Genomic DNA, 17,260 nt, shown 5'->3' with positions numbered 1-17,260 from the left:
TACAAAGCTTATGTACAATGTACCATTCATTAGAAACACTACTACTACTACTGCTACTACAGCAACTACTACAGAGGCCACAAAGGCTACGTACAACGAACCATTCATTAGAAACACCACTACTACTACTACTACTACTACTACTACTACTACTACTACTACTACTGTTATTACTGCTACTACTACTACAGGGGCTACAAAGGCTACTACTACTACTACTACTACTACAGGGGCTACGAAGGCTACTACTACTACTATTACTACTACTACTACTACTACTTACACCTCCTGTACCACCACCGCTACCAGTAATCTACTATTAATACCTCCACCACTGTTATTACCAGTTTTGATAAAATAATTAGCAAAAGTATTTCATTTAACTGAATGACTGAAGTAGCCTAAATATTTATTAATTACATGTAACAATAATTATTAAAACAGAACTGTTACCGCCGAGCGAGTGCAAGAAGTTGTTGTTGAGTGAGAGAGGTTGATGAGAAAGGGAAGGACCAGCAGGTCAGGGCGAGGACCAAGACGAGGCCTACTCAGCGAATTTCTTGTACTGCCTGTGATGATGTAGTGTTGATGTACGGAGATGAAGGATACTTGTTATGACATGAGGCCAATATGAGGTCGATCTTATCACCGTCTTTAGTGGATGATGATGGGCAGTGTAGGGATCCAGGCAGCAACTGAGGACGATAGGGACATATTACTGAGGATACCTGTGCAGGCAGGACGTGTTACCGCAGGGAACAAAAGTAGATAGATCTAACTAGAACAACTATCAAGAAAGGCGTGCGTATTGTTTAACGATCACCCCATGATCCAAAACACGTAAGTTTAACAACTGTCTGTGTAAGTTAATAACTCTGTGTAAAAATGCATTAGTCTGTAATATTGATAACTATTTGTGTAAGTTAATAACTATCTGTGTAGGAATACATTAGTCTGTAATAGAATCATAACCGTGTTACACTTATTCATGTAACATGTCGTAGCCAAGCCGAGGGTGTGTTGTCGCCAAAGCACCCAGGCCTTGGCCACCCATTGCCCCAGAGGTCACTGGTTATCGCCGTGACCCTTTGTGAGGCTTACGGCATCCCTGGTCACACGAACAGGACAGTGCCTGCCCTGATGACGAGGCACCCGAGCGCCGAGTAAAGGTGACTAAGGCCGTGAAGTTAATGGACCTAGCCTATTCGTAATCAATCTTGTGATCAAGTTACCTTACAGTCGCTGACTTCACAAAACACTTCAGTAATGCACGAACTAGAAGGACATAGAAAAACCATATATGTTCGCGTGTAAATGTGGTTAACCATAGACTCCTTATGAGACATGTTTCTTACGCACCTACAGAGAAGTATAAGTATCCTGGTGATCGTGTGGAGTGAAGGAAGAGATGAGTGTACTAACTAGTTAGATTTTGAACCTTAAGGATAACTCCTTATGTAGTAGTAGATAGCAATGTACGTAGGTCGACGTTGCCGTCGTCAAAATGGAATATAAGGCGAAGTAGCGAACGATTCTCTCAGACCTAACTGGACTTCAAGAGTGGAGTATTACAAGTTCGGAAGGTGCTCCCACTCGACAGCACCATGAAGCTCCTAGTCGTTCTCTGCCTCGTCTTGGTCGTAAGTAATGCTTAGAAGATTTTTTCTAAGTGCCTTGTGTGTCTCGATTTAAAACGTTGTTTCAGTATACTGTGGTCCCCACATATTTTATGTCATTCTCCATGTGTTGATATAATGCTGAATCTTGATGAGTGATTTTAATATCTTTTGGGGCACTTCGCATGTAGTGCTAATATTTTACTGTTACATTTAATTATTCTTTTATGTGATTATGTTATGTGTGTCCTTACTTGTTAATGTGTTATAAGCTACTGACTGACCTGAGATTGGTCGATAAAAGCTTGCTAACGTAAAATGAAAAGTGACGTCAAGATTTATCGAAAGGTCATTCTATGTTTTAATATGTGGTGGAATTCTGGTCTTTCGTTGCTTGCGAGTATCGTGGAATGTGTTAACTACTGGTTAATAAATAGTGTTAACGTTTCTGAACTGCGTTTGTGGCTTATCCCACTGTGAGAACCCCGGCCTTAACTCTCGGTTACCTGGATTTAAACCTTGTGGTGTTTGTTATGTAAAAAATTAGTGCAGTTCCTGCGTAACCTCTGCCTTCCCTTAAAGGTAAGGAGGAGGGATACGACAAACACAACTTATTCATACAGAGTATTGTTTACGGCCATCAATATATCAATATCAGTGTTCATGTTTTGACCGGATACAATAAACGATTTGTGTCATCGTGTAGGTCTGAAATAACCTTCACCGCCCTCCGGCGGCAATAAGAACTTGCACATAAGCTTATAAGGAAACGTATACATAAATCTGTCATTACTGAATTTATTATAATTATTCAATTTGTTGGATTTAACGTTATTCTATCCAGATATTTACGTAAGTTAATTTCAACGAACCTTGAACTACGTAATGTTGGTTATTTTATATATATATATATATATATATATATATATATATATATATATATATATATATATATATATATATATATATATATATATATATATATATATATATATATATATATATATATATCATTTCAATTTCTTTTCACTTGATTTACTTATTTTTCTCACTTTTATTATATTTCCCTTCATCTTAATTATCTATTCGTATTTTGTGAAACTTTTTCATGAATTATTACTTTTAAATTGGGTTTTTATTGTAATTAACCATATTTCAAATAACTATCGCTTGACTTTATCATTCAGATAAGCAATTTCTTATTTCATCTTAATAATATTACTTACCTGATTTTATTTCACTATCCTATTTCGACTCAACTCAATATATATATATATATATATATATATATATATATATATATATATATATATATATATATATATATATATATATATATATATATATATATATATATATATATATATATATATATATATATATATATATATATATATATATATATATATATATATATATATATGAAAGAAAATGTGCCGTACACAATCACATATAACTTTTATGTTTCTGTCTCAAAAGTGACATTTTACACATTAGTTTTACTTGTTTTCATGTTTTACTTTAAAAAGATAAAAAAAAACTAATAAGATTAAAGAAATGAGAAAAAGGATTCTATTTGAGCAATACATCTATCAGATGAAAGAAAAGTATGTTTTAAGTGCTTTATTTACGAAAAGACAATGTGTACTATTGAAGTGTTTTACTGCTGAACAGAGCGCAAAATTTATATATCTGAGTGCAAGAAAGGAATTCCAAATACTTAATTTAAGAAGTGATATTTACAGCTGACGCCATGACTTGCTGTGAGAGCTGGGAGGAAATGGAAGTAGAGCTTGGAAGATGGAGATGTGCGGTGGAGAGGAAGGGGATTCATGGTGAGCAGGACTGAGGCTAAGTGTACGTTTCAGTAAGGATGATATAGGAAAACACTAAAGCTTTAAGGAGTATGGATGGGAAAGCTTTGGGCGTCACGATACAAAGTAATGAAGTGGTAGTATAAAGGCTAAGAAGAAACTCCAGGCTGGATGGAATGGCTGGAGGAAGGTAACAAGAGTGAAATGCGATAGAAAAGTTTCCACAAAAAAAAAAAAAAGGGAAGGTATACAAGACGGTAGCAAGGAGAGGCACGTTGTATGATACAGAGACAGTACAGCTGACAAAAAGACAAAAACGGAGTCGGAAGACGTTGTAATGAAGATGCTGTGATTTTCTCTTGGAGTGACGGGGTGAAACAAAACCAAGAACAAAATTACATCAGAGTCACTATGCATGTACGTTAGTTTTGGGTAAAAGACAGAGGCGTGATTGAGATAGTCTGGGTATATCAAGAAGAAAGACGAGGAGTATACGAGGAGAAAACTCCAACACGGCATGATGAAGAAAGGAAGACCTAAGAGAAGCTTTACGGATGCAGTGAAAGGCATGCTTGTAATGAGTGTGAGGAAGACGCAGAAGGTCGAGCGCTCGAGAAGGTTGATCCGCTGTGGTGATCCCTGACAGGAGCACCTGAAAGAAAAAGACTGAAGAAGAGAAAACATTTTTTCAATGGTTTATTTTAAGAGAAAAAAGTGTTTTAAGTAAGGAATGAGATAAAAAGAGACGAAACGAAAACAATTGCATTATTTAAATCAGAACGGAGGAGAAAGGAAAAAGAAAGTAGAAAAGTAAAAAAAAAAAGTGACAGCTGTAACAATAATACAGACACCGCCGCCGCCAGCACCACCACCACCACCGTCACTCCCACCATCGCTACCACGCCAGCATCATAAGGTAAATATTTCCCTCTTTTAGCTTTTTATGATTCGGAAAACAGGTATAGAAGAGAGAGAGAGAGAGAGAGAGAGAGAGAGAGAGAGAGAGAGAGAGAGAGAGAGAGAGAGAGAGAGAGAGAGAGAGAGAGAGAAAGAAGGGAAGAGTGGTAGGGGAGTGAAGGTGCAGTGATCTTGAAGAAAGGGTGGGAGGGAAGGAAGGGAGGGATGAGAAAAAAGGAGAGGAAGAGGAGGCAGGGGAAGAGATGGTAAAGCGATAAGGGGGAGTGAAGATAAGGTGGAGGAGGAACACAAAGGGAACGAAATGGAAGAACAAACAACAACAAACTTTTCGGTCCGTGCGGGATTATTTGTGGAAACTTCATTATAAAAAAAAAAAAAATACTTTGGAGGAGGCAGTAGACACCTGGCGAAACTTAATTATTCCCAGGGAGGTGACACACACTGGCGTAGATGAGTAGTGAGAACCTGCCTTCGACCCAGCTGTGACCTCCTTGAACGTCTTCCTTCGTGTCTCACAGCACAAGAAAGTAATCACAGCTTCTCTAAAGACAGCTATTTTCCCTCTCACACTACACTGTACGTACATTAAACAACTTGATTTTTCAGTTAAAATTGAAAATGGCTACACAAAACACAACCATTTGTGTGGTTGAATGGGTGGGGCTTGTGTTGGGAACGGGTCCAAAAATGTCCCTAGGTCGGATCGCTCTTCTGGCAGTGACCCAAATCTCTTCATATCCCATAAGCTGTTTCAGTATTAATTTCTGCAACGTTCGCGGACTTTCATATAGTTTCCAGTCTATGAAACATCACTTCTTCACTAAATCTCATGTTTTCCTCATCAAAATACAGGTGTATGAAGCAACTGACAGCAACCCTTACTTGTTCCCACCTGCTTTACCCGTGCTCGCTCATTGCTTTTTCAAACTTTTCTGTCTTGTCTATTAACATCCACCTTTCCTTTTTGTTCACAGTTTACCTACATTCAAGCTGTTCCTATGAAAGATGACCATTCCAGTCCTTCACTTTGCTTTGCCTCTTGTTTTTCAAAATTTTTTTAATATATCCATAACAGGATTCTGAAGTATCTATACACTCACAATCTTCTTTCTGATTAGTATGAATTCCGTAAAGGACAATCCACTGTCGATCTCCTAACTTTCCTCACTCAGGGATTTGGGTGAAGCATTTCATATGAACTTCACCATATCAAATATTTTTGATAGAGTCTGGCATAAATGTTTAATTTCTGCGCTTTCCTTATACTATTTTCTATTTATCTTCCTGCTACTTCTCAGGTTTCCTCTGTTGCTTTTCTATTTCTACAGCGGCTGACGACCATGTTCTCCTATATCTATTGGCAATTATGTTCTATAAGTCTCTGTCCGATTATACTCGTCTATTCCTAGTATTCATAAATTATTTCTTGTCCCATCTTACACATACGACTGTACCCTGCATTTCTCAACTTTTTTTTTTTTTTTCATACGCCCAACTCAGCAGGAATTATGCAATTCATACGGAGAAACAACAGAAGGGCTAACATCTGACCTTTCTACGTATAATTTCAGAGTGGCACAGGAAAACTCTGTGTTGCTCAGTGCCTCATACCTAAATTCTTCATCATTCACTCGACACAACCATCCAAACAACAATCCCCTCCTCTTAGGTGAAGTACAGCTGTCTTCCTCCTCTAATCTGAATCTACTTGGACTGTTTTTATTAAAAATCTCAACAGAAAATTCCGTTTTTTTTTTTTTAAACAGTTTTCTTAAAATTTGATTTACTGCGTTGCTTCCGCCAATCTTTTCCTTCTCTCAGTTGCTTACTCTCTACAGAAACCTTGTTCGTCTATGTATGGAGAGCTACTCACATATATGGGAAAGCTCAGTTCTTTCGCCTCACTTAGCCAAAAGCTTTTCGTCTCATCGATTCATTTCTTCTAACAGTTTGTCTTGATTCTGTCACAGACGTAATATTGCCTCTCTTATCGTCTTTTTACTGGCATTCTCATAGTTACTGGTCTTCTGAATTTGCAAACTGCATGCCTCCCCCTTCCCGCGCCCTCTCTGCACAAGACTTTACCTACTTCATCACACGTGTTACATGTTACTAATACAAGACTACCAGTATCCTCACTATTTCATTCCCTTTATGTATTAGCAAATTCTGAAACTCTCTGTTTTCGTATTTCTTCTTGCCTACTACTTTAACTTTCTAAAAGATGAATTTCAAAACATCTCAGGAAAGAAAGTGGCTTTTTTGTTATTCTTATGTTCACAAATTCATCTTATAATCCACCGGTCTCAACCTTTGCTAGGGATGTAACTGAACACACAAACTTAAATCCAAAACATCTACATACTTTCCCAGATATTGCATTAACAGAAAGGTAATTTTTAAGCTAGATCTCATTGTTATTTGAGCTATTAGACTTTGCAAGACCTATAACCATAAGGAAAAATGTCTTCTAATGAAAGCCTGGAAAGAAAGTTCGAGTGGAACATCCAATTTAGTAGGTAATATGTATGACGCAGATGATGCGTAGTCATGGAGGAGAGAAACTTATTAAGATAAACCAAAGCTTTTTAGTAAAAGAGCTATCTCAAGATAACTATCCCAGATGGACTTTGGCAAAAAGCCTTGATTTCCAAACTAACCTCCTGTGGCTTCCATCCTCTCTAATTTCATCTGTTGCTGCTTTGATTTTTTTTGGTTCTTCTAAAACCTTAAAAACTGCGGTGTTCCTCATGATTCTTTCCTGTCACCCACTCTATTTCCATTATTCATCATGATATTCTAAGCCAGATTCAAAGTCCTATCTGCTCACAATACCACTCTGCTTCTCCACGTCTTTTTCTAGACGTCTGACCCTTCAGAAATTAAACAATCTACGAAAGGAAGCCACAGAACGCCTGACTTCTTATTTTCTGAAAATTTTGCATTAGGGGACAGCAAATTCTGTTTATTGTCTCAAAAACTCAATTCCTCCATCTATTAATTCGACACAGCAAGCATTCCAGATAACTAACTTCTCTTCTTCGGTGACACTAAACTGTTCCCTTGTTTTACGCTTAACATTGTCAGTCTGTTCTTTATTGATAATTTGAACTGTAAACTTCACATCTTATCTCTCTCTAAAATAGCTTATATGAAGTTAGGCTTTCTGAGCAATCTCTGCCAGTTTTTCTTACTCTTACCAGCTGCTAACTCTGTACAGGGGATGATGAGGAGTCCCTCTCACACTACTCAGTCATGAACTCCTCAACTCTAAATGTCTTCAGCCTCTCTCTCTCTTCGCCGCAAGGTTACATCAAACATTTCTCTCATGCTAATTGCTCTTCTGATTTGTTAACTTATGTTGCCCTGTTCCAAAGGCTTCGTTTCACCAGGTTTTCTATTTTCTCTCACTTCTATTCTGTCCATCTCCCTAAACAAGAGTTTATCGCTTTCTGTTGGAATATTCTCTTTCAAAAGTGGCATCTTCATTGAGCATTTTCCATTAATTTTTGTTGCTCGTATTATATCCTTCACCTGATAACCTGGCAGACCTCACAATGTCATACCTCCTGCACCATTACAGTGCTCCCCTTGGGCCATAATAGGGCAAGCAGCCATTCAAAGTTTCCTCTCATATCAAATGTTGCATATTGTTACGACCACAATTTCCAGCCCCTTCACAAAGCTGCCGCACCTAGACTAGCTTCCATTTAATCATCTACTTCGTGACTTAATATGGGTTACGATGGGTTACGGGGCTTAATATGGGTTACGAGGTGCACTTTTGACTCATGCACCCTTCTTAACAACGGTCACAACGCCAGGTCACACAAGTGAGGTCACTAATCTGTTTTACTACCTACAGACAAGGGAAACACTCTAACAACACTTAACACCCACAGCTGTGAAAGGATTGACAACCACGCCTAGGGAGAAACAACTACTCGTATAACGAGCAATAACACATACTCGTATATGGTCGAGGCATAAAACCCCGTTGCACAACCGCCCTAAGTAACAAATTGTCCCACTGTCCAAAAGCGTGTTATAGTCTCAAGTCGAGTAGTGACGTTTACCGCCTCCTGGAAGGCAGGCGTGATCAGGGCTTGAAGAGGGAGTAAGTTTCACTACACTACTAATAACTTAAGTTCTCTGCAGGTCAAGCATCGTGCAGGAGCCTGACACAGTAGCATTTAACACAAAACAAGCTCACTAACAAGAGATGCGACTACAGACGAGTGGCCACGAACACACAGGAGGGTAATTCACCTCTCACTGTACAAGAACTCGGCTCGCACACACACACAGAAATGCAGTCACTTCCTTGAGTATGGAGTGTGTTCTGTGCAATTCCACTCCCTGGCAGGGTACTATGGAGAGTCTTATGCTAATTAAGTAGGCCAGGGCGTACGGCTGGTAATGTCTCACTTATTCCCTTAGCGCAACTGACCCGACTAACTATATTTCCGCCTCATTTTCCGCCAGATATTACTGCCTGCCTCGATACGTCCGTTCTGTCTAAGTGCTGGGTAGTGACTCGCTGGCTTTGCTGTTACGGGGCCCCCGATCCCCCTCCGTAGCAGGGGTGGTGTACACGAGGGGGTGGCAACATACATATATACACCCATCCTTTTGCTGCTCTGCACCTCGCGCTGGCTTATATAAACAAAACACTTCTGAAAATTTTAATGATAAAACTAGGGAAGCTAGATGAATACTGATTACTTTATTGTCAACAGCAGCTCTTCTACTAAATACTGGGTGACACTCAAATCGTTTGGACAAGGGGAAATAGGAATATTTATATGGGGAATATGAGTGACTGCGCTGATAAATATTATCTTAAGAACTTCAGGCTGGGTAGGCTACGTGTCAGAGACGCATCCAAGTCTCATCCCCAACCTCACTCTTCTCATCTCTCTCTCTCTCTCTCTCTCTCTCTCCTTCCTTCATTCTTCTTCTCACTCACTTCCTTTTCCTTCATTCGTGTTACACTGCCTTATCTCGCTGCACACAACACACCCCCTCGTAAACAAAAAAAAATCGGAAGATATACATAGCTTACGAATATTTAAAAAAACAAAAAAAAAATAAAATCAAGCCATAACTAATGGTGCACATCATCAGACTCAAACAAGGGTCGTATACGAGTTGCAAGCATCAAAGATTATTACAGCAGCGATATAATTAACTACTATAACAATTGAAAACAACGAGACTCCCACCTGGCCCTCCAACTCAGACTGCTGCTTCTTCTTTCTCCTCCTACTCTTCCTCCAAGACCCGTCGCTGGTTCTACGCCAGGATCTGTGGTCTCCTCTACTACACTGGTGTGCAAGCTTTCTTCTGCAGGGTATCTTAGTTATCCCTTTCCCCCACCAGCTACAGCTGCGCCAACTACTACTGTGACTGGTCACTTCTCCGTCTCTGCCGTCTTCTTAGTCCGCTGCCTTCACTGCTTCTCCACTCACTTTCACCTCTCCTCCTCTCTTCACTACATGCTCTATTCCATCTGTATCTTCTCCACACCGTACAAACTTCAGAGTCACCATGCAACAATGACATCCCTACCTCTATGCGACACACAATGAGCCCACCAGGGTTCCGTAGTCTCCTGGTACATCATAATCACGGCAGGGCCAAGCAGCATACTTCCCGGCCAAACAAAACCCTTTCTTGGGCCGCCGAGCAAATCTGACTCACTGGCCCCCTCAAATTTCCTCTCTGGGGCCTTTGTCATGCATAAGTACCTAGCAATATAACTAGTTAAATTCATCATGAACCAGTGACTGTTAGAATCCCTCTAACATGAAGAAAGAAAGAAAAAAGAAAAAGAAAGAAATTTCATCAATCATCATGTGACTCATCATAGGTTGGTTATAAAGCAGTAGATTATTAGAGATAAGGCTTAGCTTGCAATCTAATAAATAAATCTAGAGTGTGCCTCTCAAACAGAGAACACCATCACAGATGGAATGATCTGCTGTAGCTCTAGGTGTGAAGTTAGCTCATTATTAAAAAAGAAAATTAATAAATAAATAAATTGTTTACAAAGTAAACGTAAGCTATATGTAGGGACTGACAGCAAAATCTATCTATACTGGATAGAGGAAATAAATATAAAATAATTTATGTAAGGAAACATAGAGGTAAGATTAAGGGGACCGTCCAGGCAATTCTTTATCATCAGTATACAAGTATGATTTTTGTTATGTAATAAGTATGCATATGGGTAATATATCTCAGGATATTTTCAGATATTCATCTCATTTTTTTTTTTGAGCAAAAATTTGAAATGTTTTTTTTTTTTTTTGCGAGATTTTTTTTACTTGATATGAATCTCTTATCTAGTGACATTGTGCTGATGGGAAAAAAAAAAAAAAATCAGACACATTGCATAATTTCCCATCGAACTATCGTGGCAGATTTTTTTATTTGTCTTCATCAGTGAGAATATTATTTCTCTTAATATTTTCTGTTATCTGAAATGTTTGCTGTTAATTGTTGGAGAATTATGAAATAATTTAAAGGAAAAATGGGATTTTTAATCCCCTTTCCAATGATGTATCAATTATTAACATCGGTCCAGTTGTCGCGGAGCAGTTTCGAGAAAACTGAAAAAAAAAACTAGTTTTTAGAAAAAAGGTCCGTGTTTTAATACTGTTACGAACGTGCCTTTGGGAACAGTGTGGATATGTGCGTACATGGGTGTGTATGAGTGTGTACGTGTGTGTATGAATGCGTGGGCGTCGTGTGGGTGCATGTGAGATCCCCGTTAGCGAGATTTGGCGGGAGAGTTAGCGTGGGTCGCGGTGCTGGGCGCAGCAGGGATGTTAATAGTACGATGATTATCATACTCGTACACACGATGTACGATTCAGAGTTGAGAATCGTACACGAATATGCGATAATTGTAAGATTATGCGAGTACTTACCGGTAGGAAGGTTGATCGTAATTTTACGAAAGTTATTTAACTGCGTCACTGAGGTAGTAAACGAGATGCATGGGGCGCCAGTTTCCCGTCAGTCTTTCAGAGGAGGTTTGAGGAAACAGGAATCATAATGCAGGAGTACAATAGAACAGGGAAGGGAAGGGCGGGCGTTTACTACCTCAGTGACGCAGTTAAATGACTTTTGTGAAATTACGATCAACCTTCGCACCAGTAAGTACTCGCCTAATCTACAATTTCACTTCAACAAGTCATTTAACTGACGTCACAAAGGTAGTCAACGAGAGCTTTAGAGTAATTCCTCAAACCTACGAAACCATACTACATGGGAAAAGAAATTACAGTATATTGTCAATCCCAACAATTAGTACTTTTATTTTGAAACAAACACAAGCAGAAGCAAAAATCCCAATAACATGTACATGGGCAACATAAAACTGCCACATAATGTACATCCAGCATCCAAACAATTTCTTAACAGTCTGTATACAAAAATTAGAACAAAAGGAAGAACACAGTCTAACTAGGTTAAGATAGCTTTTGCAAAGAGTCCCTGCTTCTTTGCAGGTCTCTGGTAGCATTTAGCGAAAGTAGATTCACTGGACCACCCCACAGCAGATACGATGGTAGAAAAACGCAGGGTCAAGGCGGCTTTGCTGGATGAAGCAGAGCTGGTGGAATGGAGCGAAAAAATAGAGAGGTCAATACCAGCAGCCTGCATCACATCTTTCGTCCAGCGCCTTAATGTGTCCAGGGAGGCCAGTCTGATGGGAGGGACGGTGGTTAGAAAAAGACCAGTGATTGACCCCCTAGAAGTTGACGTCCTATCTAAATAACTGACAACTGCGGTGTGAACACACAACCGGCTGTCCGGGACATAGGCTTCAAAAATAATCTCAGAAACATGGTGACCTGGCCTAGAAGTTTTCAGGTCTCCAATCCTAAAGGAAACTGAAGTCTCTGAAATAGTCATATTTCTAACATCTAGACAATGTAAGACTTTGTTATGTTGACCAGACAAAAGTAACATTAGCATTGTCAGTTTCCGAGACAACTGAATGGTTGACAAGGACTCGTTTGGCCCCAGGTCCTTTATGTATGATAAAACCAAATATGGGTCTCAGGTATTACGGTAGCGAGGAAGGGAAGGCCTCTCCTGAAAAAAAACTGCCTTCATGAACCTGCTAACTAATGGATGCTGGCCTGCAGGTTTGCCATCAATAAAGGCTACAGCAGAGATAGCTGAGCGAATGGAATTAATAGTACTGTAACTACGTCCCTTCCCATATTAAATTCCTGTAAAAGAAAGTCTAATAGGAAACTGACAGATGGTCGAAATGGATCAATTTCCCTGCCGACACAAACTGACATCCATCTCTGGAGATGTGACCCATATTGTGAAATAGTACCCCTCCTCCAAGATTTAAGGAGGAATCTGGTAAAATCCAGTGAAAAGCCTCGGTTCTCGAGAGATTTCCTGATAACAGCATCGCCGTTAACTTTACAGCCCGTGGATGTGTGCGGGATGGGTCCTGTGGCAAAACCAAAGGACTGTGGGGGAGGAGTAACGGAGTGTCTGCCAGCAGAAGAAGAGCTGTTGGAAACAGTTAAGTCACGGACTGTCGCCCCCACCCAGTGAGCCAGGCATCAGTGTGTATCTCAATTTGCGGAGGACGAGAAAGCAATGACTTTGAGAGAGAATCGACGTTTCGAATCCACCAAGTTATTAACTCCTTGGAATGAACATCTAAAAGGATTTTAGAATTGTAGTCACCAAAGTTCTGAGAGAGTCCTTGATTTCCAATGATCTCGAGATATTTATACCTGAGAGGGGCTAAGTTCACGGCAGGAGCAGAGGCCATGACAAGGCCGATGAAAGAGGCTAGGTCATGTGACCTCCCCTCTTAATAAAAGCAAACCTTGTTCCTTGATTCGTTCTCTTTTTTGAAGGGGCAGCGTTGCTGTCATGTTCACAGAATTGAAAATAATCCCCAGAAATTCCACCTCATGACTAGGAACCAGGACAGATTTATTAACATTAACTGTTAGCCCCAAGGAGTCAAAAAAAAATCAAAGCATATCTCACGTTTGCCTCCAATTCTTCCTTTGATGTAACAAGGAAGAGACAGTCAATCAAATAACAAAACACAGTGATACCAAGCTTCCTCAAAAGAGATAATGCTGGTTTGAGTAACTTAGTAAAAATACGTGGGGCAGACATCAGTCCTTGGGGAAGGCATGTAAATTGAAAATGTTTACCCCTCCACATAAAGCGGAGCCATTTTCTTTCCCATGGCCTGACAAACACAGAAAAAATATGCATCTTTAAAATCAAGAGTGATAAAGTAACACATTGGACGGATTAAATTTACCACATATGCAATAGAGTCCATCTTAAAGTGTTCACATTTTACGAATACATTTAATTCTTTCAAGTTGAGAATGACTCTTGCTGTGCCATCTTTCTTAGGTGTTGAAAAAAAAAAAAAAATAGAATAAAAAACACTCCTCCTGTGGGCTCACATCCTTCAATAATCTCATGTTTCATGAAAGCAAGTAAAGCATTGTTCAAGGAATTCTGGTCAGTCTCAGATAATCTTAGGGGTGTAGGAATAGCCCTCTGAATAGGCAAACAATCAAACTCTAAAACATAACCATTCACCACCGCATGAATCCATTTGTCAGTGGATAGTGCTTGACACAAGTGATTGGAAGCATGAATCTTACCACCGACAAAATTTTCTGCAGTGTTGAGGAGGGACAACACTTTGTTACCTACCGGATGAGTAGTTACTGGGGAGCTCTGTAGCCCTGCGTCCCCCTCCCCTGAGGCATAAAAAAGGCCCCTGTGAGTTCCTTTGCCTGGACTGGTAGTGGGGTTTCCTTGTGTCCTGCCTGGGAGCAAACTTCTGATCCTGCCGTACCTGTAGGGTCGGAAAGCAGGTTTGCCCAGTCTCCTGGCCTGAAGAATATCCTCACACTTTTTTACTACATCAGAGAGGAACAGGTCTTCCTGTCCCACCTCGCATTCCCATTTGCACAACTCTGCCAAAGCAGAGTCACTGATATGAATACGTTCAACTTCTTTCTGTAATTGGTTCAAGTAATTCACTGCAGAAGTCAAAAGTCGAAGACTGTCATTCAAATCGTTCAAATACGAGGTGATGGGCTTCCTTGTCTTCTGTCCAATATCGCTAATACACCGTGCAATGGGAACCAAAGCCTTGACTAGCACGCCGTTGGTATGGCAGAGCCTTGTGTCTAGAAGTTTAACTCATGGCTTTGGTAATAACTGCGTTTGTTACAGGAACAGTCATACGGGGCACATTGCTGGGAATCTTTATCCTGCTGCATGCCGTTTTCACGCTTTCAGTAGAAGGGCGGCGTCTCAAGCTGGCACTGAGAATAGAGGCAAGACGGTCTGACAATGGCTCGCCTTTCTTCTCCTCCCCGTGAAAAAAAGTCAGAAAACTCATCTAAGGCCTGCAGAAACTCTGCGCTGTCGTCCTCTGCACCACCCGTGTGTGCAGGACCGAAGGTGTCCAGATCATCCAAGGGGTCTGGTAAACACTGGAATCTCACCATCCTCGCCTCCAGATGATGAAAGGTCATGGAAGCCATTAACTCTGCACTCAGCAGACTGTCTTTTTCTCTAGTTTATCTATTAAACTAGTCAACAAGCAGCTCAAAGGGTCGTATCCTTCACCCGTGGAAGCACTGTTTACACTGTTGCTAGGCCCCGCAACAGCTGGCGGCGGCGCACCATCGTCATCCTGTTGTTGAACAAGGCTAACGTCCTCTTTCCGCTTTTTCGTTTCCCCACGAGGAAGATCGTCCTCACGTCTCTGACGTTTTTTGTCCGAAGAGGAGAATGAAGATGTATCCTCGGTGTATCCTGACTCAGGTCACGGTCCGCCATGACGGAACAACACCGGTGTCTGGAGGCAAGAACCACAGTTAGGACGCAAGGTCACATACGATCCTCGGATCGTAACAAATTAACGACATGCCTCAAGACGAACTGTAGGGCAGGCAAGCTTACCAGGGCAACTCCTTGGAGAAGCCGGTAACAAAGAGAAATTCCGTGAAGGAACAGTTGTAGACCCCAGACTGCGAGGGAGTCGAGTAGACTGAACGAGAGTTGGCAGCACACTGACGGGAAACTGGCGCCGCATGCATTTCGTTGACTACCTTTGTGACGTCAGTTAAATGACTTGTTGAAGTGAAATTGAGTTACAAATAAAAATTTTAATATTTGAAACAAAGAACTCGTGTATTTTGTAAAAAAAAGAAAAAAAGAAAAGGTCATTGAAAAAAAGTCGATGTCAACATTCGCTAAACAGAGAGAGAGAGAGAGAGAGAGAGAGAGAGAGAGAGAGAGAGAGAGAGAGAGAGAGAGAGAGAGAGAGAGAGGTTGTCACTCTGTTCTTTCAATCCTGACTCTTAGTACAGGGAAGCAGAAAGGTGAGTTTTCTTTTCGTTATATTTCAAATGTTCCCTTTGACGTAAAATGGTATTAAAGAATAGGGAACAATAATCTATATTATAGCAACAGCAGACATGAGAACAATAATAAAATAAAATAATAATGATTTTAGATTTCTAGCGTGGCGGTGACTGGAGTGTGTTGTAGAGGGTAGGCTGCCACGTAGACTCCGTGGATACATGCACAGTGACACGGTATTTTTTTTTTTTTTTTGTACGTCTTAGTGCCCTTACACACGAGGACACTAGTGTCCGCCACCGGTGTCGGACACTAGTTGCCTCCCATATTATCAAATGGAGCCTTTCACACGAGGCAACAGCTGTGTCCCAAGCAGACAACTTCCGGGCAACAGATATTTCGGTGTCTCGCTCCCGCAACACGTGGCGGACACTGACGGTTGCCGCCACTCACTGCAAAGCATTGTTTTAAATGGAAGCTTTCACACGTAGCCACCAGTGTCCGCCACCGCTGCCCACTGGCCAGCTTCTCATGCTCAGTTTGACACCCACCATCATCCCATGATGGAAGGAGACGGCCTATCAAGGACAATTTCGAAGATGGTGGAGGAGAAGCTGAACACGGAGGACCTCATTTGTGAAATAGAAAAACTACCAGCACTATGGGACCCATCTTGTGAGGGATATGCAAATAAGATAGAAAAGCAGAACTGCTGGAATGCAATAATGGTGATACTCATTCCTGATTTTGAAGAGAAACCCCTCTCAGAAAAGAAAGAAATACGTAAGTCCTTTATGTGTCCTTTATGTGTCCTTTATGTGTCCTTTATGTGTTTCCCGCCATTCTTCCGACTGAGGTGTGTGAGTGGCTCACTAGTTGCCAGGCGGTGTCTTGAGGAAGGACACTAGTGTCCGACACCGGTGGCGTACACTAGTGTCCTCGTGTGTAAGAGCACTTAGAAACAAAAAAAAATATAAAGGGAAACATCTCTATGAATGAAATATTCAACTAAATAAAGTGTTAGTAAAATGTAATAGTGCAATTTTGATACGTGTATTATTTTTCCTGAGGATGTATGATAATATACGTCAATATACAATAATCTTGGTGACTCGGTACGACAATGTGGGCTATAAAAGTTAACATCCATGGCCAGGCGTCACCTCCTCCTGCGCCCTCGCTGCACAAGACTTACTTTCTCTCACCCCTATTCTGTCCAACTCTCTAATGCAAGAGTTAACCAGTATTCTTAGTCATTCATCCCTTTCTCTGGTAAACTCTGGAGCTCCCTGCCTGCTTCTGTATTTCCACCTTCTTATGACTTGTATTTCTTCAAGAGGGAGGTTTAAAGACACTTATCCTCGAATTTTTGATTACCGCTTCGTACCATCTCCGGGAATCGGCATCTTATTTATTATTTATTTATTTATTTTTTATTGGATTTTTTGCTGCCCTTGGCCGGTGTCCCTCCTACATAAAAAGAAAAAAAAATAAGATCGCATCTTGTATACGAGTCGT

General features: G+C 40.6%; 1 protein-coding gene across 4 annotated transcripts in view; it reads right to left on the bottom strand.

The window, feature by feature from the left end:
- Positions 1-396: 396 nt before the first annotated feature.
- LOC135094686 (uncharacterized) overlaps positions 397-17,260 on the bottom strand; it is a 61,776-nt gene continuing 44,912 nt past the window's right edge. Inside the window, exon 3 of one of the 4 annotated variants that reach the window (XM_063995000.1) lies at positions 397-695. In XM_063995000.1, coding sequence (XP_063851070.1) covers positions 655-695 — 41 coding nt within the window. In that variant the 3' untranslated portion in view covers positions 397-654. Of the gene's footprint in view, positions 696-3,224; positions 4,083-11,654; positions 12,063-17,260 lie in introns of those variants that run through there. The other 3 variants (XR_010263922.1, XR_010263923.1, XR_010263921.1) reach the window with 3 other exon arrangements.

The sequence above is a fragment of the Scylla paramamosain genome, chromosome 46 (assembly GCF_035594125.1).
Source record: "Scylla paramamosain isolate STU-SP2022 chromosome 46, ASM3559412v1, whole genome shotgun sequence".
Lineage (NCBI taxonomy): Eukaryota > Metazoa > Arthropoda > Malacostraca > Decapoda > Portunidae > Scylla > Scylla paramamosain.
Note: the sequence above shows the minus strand (reverse complement) of the source record. Positions and strands in the feature narration are given on the sequence as shown.